Source organism: Rhincodon typus, chromosome 47 (genome assembly GCF_021869965.1).
Source record: "Rhincodon typus isolate 14 chromosome 47, sRhiTyp1.1, whole genome shotgun sequence".
In the NCBI taxonomy this organism is placed as follows: domain Eukaryota; kingdom Metazoa; phylum Chordata; class Chondrichthyes; order Orectolobiformes; family Rhincodontidae; genus Rhincodon; species Rhincodon typus.
In genome coordinates, this window is record NC_063378.1 from 5869319 (window position 1) to 5875372 (window position 6054).

At 48.1% G+C, this 6054-nt stretch overlaps 1 protein-coding gene across 1 annotated transcript in view; it reads right to left on the reverse strand.

Annotated features, from left to right (window-relative positions):
• LOC109925853 (poly(A)-specific ribonuclease PNLDC1-like) overlaps positions 1-6054 on the reverse strand; it is a 31654-nt gene that overhangs the window by 9070 nt on the left and 16530 nt on the right. Inside the window, exons 2-4 of the mRNA XM_048620578.1 lie at positions 4261-4318; positions 1303-1376; positions 140-179 (exon numbers count right to left, since the gene is read on the reverse strand). Coding sequence (XP_048476535.1) covers positions 140-179; positions 1303-1376; positions 4261-4318 — 172 coding nt within the window. The remainder of the gene's footprint in view (positions 1-139; positions 180-1302; positions 1377-4260; positions 4319-6054) is intronic.

The following is a 6054-nucleotide window of genomic DNA, read 5'->3' on the forward strand; positions in this document are numbered from 1 at the left end:
GTGACAGAGACAGAGACAGGGAAGGGCGTAGGGGGTGACAGAGACAGGGAAGGGGATGTAGTGTTTCAGGGAGATTATTTGAGGTCGCAGTAGTTGAAAAGTCAGTTGATGAAGCTGAAAGCTGGAAGAAACCACTCACCCATTGGCTGAATCCGACTGCTGGGTAAACAAAGAGAGACCTTTAAATAAAGAGAGAGGGACAGAGAAAACTGTTTGAAGCTGAAATGTGCCAAGAAAATCAAACACACCTGCCATGTCATCCTGATCCAATATTCTGAAATCCATGAATTCTGCGCCCCGTATAACTCATAATCCAAGCTCAGAAACAGTCCATTCAGCCCATCTGCTCTCTACTAGTCCCCAGCCTAATCCCATCCGGCCATCAGACCCTTTCACCCTCTGCTGTTTGCAGAGATTCCCCTGAACTGAATCGATCATCTTCACCTCAACCACACCTTGAGAGAGCACGGTTCACATTGTTCTTAGTCTCTGGGCTGTCTCGACTCACTGGGCTAGTGCAATGGAAATCAAGGCCTATTGTTCCCTGGGATAGTCTCAGGAAGCAGGGAGGGAGAGACAGGAAGACAGAGACAGGGAGAAAGTGAGAGAGAGAGAGAGAGAGAGACTCAGATTTAGCTGCTGTCTCTTGGCAGGCCTGAGGCTTCCCTTGAATGATGCCCTTGCCCAGGAGCCAACCAAGAAATTGTTGCTACGCTGAGGTCTCCTGAATCCACACAACATGATGAGTCTAGCACTGCCCCCCAACTGCTCCACTAAGGCAACATTGTACAAACAACTCACAATGTATTCCAGTAACTTTTTCTTACAATTGCAAACAGATTTTCACACCGTCTTCTTGGTTTAAAGCTGTATCTATTCCCATTTGATTCAATGAGCGGTCGTCTTGTATGAGCGGCCCCCTAATTCTGGCCTTGCCCACATTTAATCTACGCCTACAGGTGGAAACAACGTTCATGATTTGGAAGGCCTCGACCAGGATAGCGTCCTCCTCTCTGGGGGGCCTAAGCTCCTGCCTATTCAGTCACTGCCTGCTGTCCCACTGCCTTCAAGGCAGCACACACTGCTCGCTATTCTGACCATTCGTTCTGCTTCGCCAGGGTCCAGGAGGAGGCCTTCTGTCCCATCAGAACCCCTGCTGGCTCTGGAAATCCACACTCCCTCCCCATGGTGCAGCTCTCATTCTATCCCCTCCAGGACCCAGCAACTGATCCTATTTTTTGAATGTGTCCTGTTCCCTCTTTATTGTTGTACTTGTTTTAAATTCCTTTCGGCATCACTTACCAATCTGTGACACCGTGAACCGTGTCACGCTGGGTCTCAGCTTATCGTAGCGTTCCTGCGGGTTATCAAACAAACTGCAAGCAAAAGGAACGCCTGTTAGAATATCCATCCTCTGTTCCTACTGCGACATACCCACAAACCATCCTGCAGCACCCCCTCCCCAAACCCCCACTCTATCGTCAGGTGGCACGGCGGTTCAGTGGTTAGCACTGCTGTGCTCACAGCGTCAGATATCCAGGTTCGATTCCAGCCTTGGGCGATTGTCTGTGTGGAGTTAGCACATACTCCGTACCTGCATGGATTTCCTCCGAGTGCTCCGGTTTGCTCCCACAGTTCAAAAATGTGCAGCTTTGGCCATGCTAAATTGCCCTGTAGTATCCAGTGCAGGCTAGGTGGGTTAGCCATGGAAAATGCACGGTTACAGGGATAGGGTAGGGGGATGGGTCTGCGCAGGGTATCCTTTGGAGGGTTAGGCAGGACTCAATGGGCCAAATGGCCTCTTCCTGCACTGTAGGGATTCCATGATCTGCCTCCTACACTGCTCCAACGAAACTCCATGATTCCCTCTTCCCATATTCCCTCCCTCTCTCTATATCCTCCAGCCCCAATAATCCTCCCTATCTTTGTAACTTCCTCCAGCCCTAATTATCCTCCCTCTCTAACTTCCTCCAGCCCCGTTAATCCTCCCTGTCCCTGTAACCTTGCATCCATTATCTTCAGCCTGCATTCCTTTTCTAAGATTTGGCACCAAGTCACTGATACCTCCTCCTACCACCCCCTTGACATGACCCCACCCCTGATCACCAGACCATCATGTCCCAGACCATCAATAACCTCATCACCTCAAGAGAACTCCCACCCACAGCCTCCAACCTCATCGTTCCTGAACCCCACATCGCCCGTTTCTATCTCCTTCCCAAAATCCACAAACCCGACTGCCCTGGTCGACCCATGGTCTCTGCCTGCTCCTGCCCCACTGAACTTATCTCCACTTATCTCAACTCCATTTTCTCCCCCCTGGTCCAGGAACTCCCCACCTACATCCAGGACACCACCCATGCTCTCCACCTCCTCCAAGACTTTCAATTCCATGGCTCCCAAAACCTTACTTTTTCCATGGATATCCAGTCCCTGTACACTTGTATCCCCCACGCAGATGGCCTAAAAGCCCTATGCTTCTTCTTCACTCCCCAGGCCCTAACTGTCTCCCTCAACCAACATCCTAATCCGCCTATTGGAACTTGTCCTTACCCTAAACAGCCTTTTCTTTAACTCCTCCCACTTCCTACAGACTAAGGACGTGGCTATGGGCGGCCATATGGATCCGACCTATGCCTGCCTCTTCACTTTATGTGGAAAAGTCCCTCTTCAACTGTTATGCTGGCATCATCCCTCTTCCTCTACAACAGTGATGACTGTTTCAGGCGCTGCCTCGTACTCCCATGAGGAGCTTGAACAGTTTACCAACACCTTTCACCCTAACCTCAAATTCACCTGGACCATCTCCGATATCTCCCTCCCCATCCTGGGCCTCTCCGTCTCCATCTCTGGTAACCGTCTCAGCACCGACATCTGTTTCAAACCTACCGCCTTGCACAGCTACCTGGACTACACCTCCTCTCACTCACCTTCATGGAAGAATGCGATCCCTTACTCCCAATTCCTCCACCGCATCTGCTCCCAAGATTGAGCATTCCACTCCCACACATCCCAGGTGCCCTCCTACTTCAAGAACCACAACATCACCCCCATCCTCTCTTCATTGATCCAAAATGCTCTGAAATTGCATCTCTTGCGTTTCCCACACTTCTGCCTCAAAACCCCTCCTCCCAACAAAAATAACGACAGAGTGCCCCGGTCCTCACATACCACCCCACCAACCTCCACATCCAACGTATTATCCTCCACCACCTGCAACTCAACCCCACCACCAAAGAAATATTTCCCTCCCCACCCCATCTGCCTTTCGTAGGCACTGCTCTCTCCGCGACTCCCTTGTCCATTCCACACTCCCCACCAACCCTGCCACACCCGGCACCTTTCCCTGCAACTGCAGGAGATGCTAGACCTCCCTTCTCACCTCCATCCAAGGCCCAAACAAACTTTCTATTCTCCGACAGGGGTTCACACCTGTACATCCTCCAACCTGGTCTACTGTATCCGTTGCTCCCAACGTGGTCTCCTCTACATCGGTGAGACCGAGTGCAGACTCGGTGACCGATTCACGAACCATCTGCATTCTGTACGCTATAATCAATACACCTTCCAGTTGCCAACCATTTTAATTCCCCCTCCCACTCCCTGTGTGACGTGTCCATCCTGGGCCTCCTCCAGTGCCACAATGATGCCACATGCAAACTGGAGGAGCAACAGCTCATATTCCACCTCAGGAGCCTACAGCCCGATGACCTAAACATAGAATTCACCGGTTTCAAAATCTTCCCAACCCCAACCTCATCCCATGTCCAACCCTCCCTCTCATCCCTGCATCCTTTACCTGACACAACGTGTCCATCTTCTTCCCCACCTATCTGTCCAACCCTTTCCACTGACCAATCATACCTGCATCTATCTATCACCATCCCACCTACCTTACCCCAGCCCCACCCCTCCTCCCTCTATTTATTTCCCAGCTCCTTTCCCCCTCCCCAGTTCTGACGAAGGGTCCCGACCCAAAATGATGACTCTCCTGCTCCTCTGATGCTGTCTGACCTGTGTTCCTCCAGTTCCACATCGTATTAGCAAAATCCCCTCATGATTTTTAATACCTCTGTTCACATTTCCTTTAGCCTTCCCTGATATAAAAAGGCTCCTTGTTTTTCCAGTCCCTCCTTCAAAGTGAAACCTCTTATCTTGACCAGTGTTCTGGTAAAGCCCCCCTTAACCATCTCTATTATAAAGTGAACAAGTTACTCCTTTTCTAGTCTCTCCACGTTGTATCATCAGAGAACTCCTTACCTCAGTTGTGCAGTTGGGGAGCCGAAGGAATGCAAACCTGTCAATTCGGTGTCGATCGCTGGATTAAAATAAAACAGGAATTGCACAGTTAGGTCACATCAAGTAAGCACTCACTTTTGTAAGGTGTGAAGAGTGTTATGATCTGAACTGACAGTATTACTGGGCAAGTCAGATGCCGGACTGAAATCCTGCTTGATAGCTCGTATTTTTCTTTGTTTTGGTTTTAATGTCTGGAATATAAGCTTGTAATGTTACAGATTTCTTTTAACAACAGAGGTTTCTTAACAAAAAAAATGAAGATTATAAAAGCTAAAACCAACTATTTGAAGACGACTGAATACACTGTAAAGCCATAACTGAAGCCAAAACACTGCTTTACAAATTCCAAAAATCCAATCCTTGCACAGTATCCAAAATCACACAGGTACAGTACTCATGCTACACCGAGGAAAAACATTCACCAATTTGGTAGGCTTAAGGTAACAGTGACTTTAACTCCTGGACTAAAAATGCTGATGGCTTCTTACTGAAGCCGACATACACCTGGGTTTAAACATATTCAGCTTCAAGTAACTTCTTCAGTGTTTTATCCCAACACTTTTGGTGTGGGACTCACTAACTCCTCACTGGAAGGTATTCTAGTTTTACTATATTTTCCTGTCCTCAGGATCACTGCCTGTCTAACAGTCCCCATCGAAGAACTTCACACAATTGTCATAGAAACAAAGTAAAATGGACAATAAAAATGAAGTAGAGATAGTAGGAACTGCAGATGCTGGAGAATCCGAGACAACAAGGTGCAGGGCTGGATGAACACAGCAGGCCAAGCAGCATCATAGGAGCAGAGAGGCTGACGTTTCGGGCCTAGACCCTTCATAGCTTAACTAAAGTGTATAAATTCCAACCAGATCTTCAAGCACAATGGTTTACCTTACTAAGTTGTTAAATATCCTACAGTAAACAAAGACCTATCAAAGCTGCCAAAGAAGTTTCCACAAACTGTTCTGAAAGAAATCAAAATGGCTACCGTTGAGTTAATTATTAACTTCATGCACACTGAAAACCAACATGCAAGGACTCCAGAATCCAAAAGGTAAATGGAAGTTAAATGATCCCCTACATTAGTTATGGAAAGGCTGGACAGAATGGTTGAAACTTCTTTTCATGAAAAGCAAAGCACTCACACAATGTCTGCATAGAATATGACTTTTCCTGAACTGTATGCCACAGCATTAGACTGTTTAAACCATTGGGCAATGTTGCTTTGTGAGAATTTAGTAATGAGGAATGACTGCACTACCAGGGACTCAGCACCAGGATCGTGCCATCCCGTTCAGAAGGTCACCACCAAGGGAGTGCATCACTATCAGAACTGGGGGAGCGCCGCCCCACGGGTGGGTCAGTACTGAGGGCGCATCAACCCACCAGAAGGTCAGTACTGAGGGATCGCCGACCCTTCAGAAGGTCGGTACTGAGGGAGTACTGCACTGTCAGAGGAGCGGTGTTTGGGCTCTTATACTGAGCCTCTCTCATGAGAGTGCAGCCTTTCATACTCTACATTATTTCCAATGAAAATAGAAGAGCTCTCCCCGCTGTCCTGGGCCATACATTAAGTGAATAAAGAATGTCAGTCAAAGGAAAAAAAAAGCAAAATTCTGTTGGTGCTAGAAATATGACCAAAGAGAAAAAGAAAAAGCTGAAAAACCTCAAATCAGGCAGCATCTATCAATGATAACAAGGTGTAGAGCTGGATGAACACAGCAGGCCAAGCAGCATCAGAGGAGCAGGAAGGCT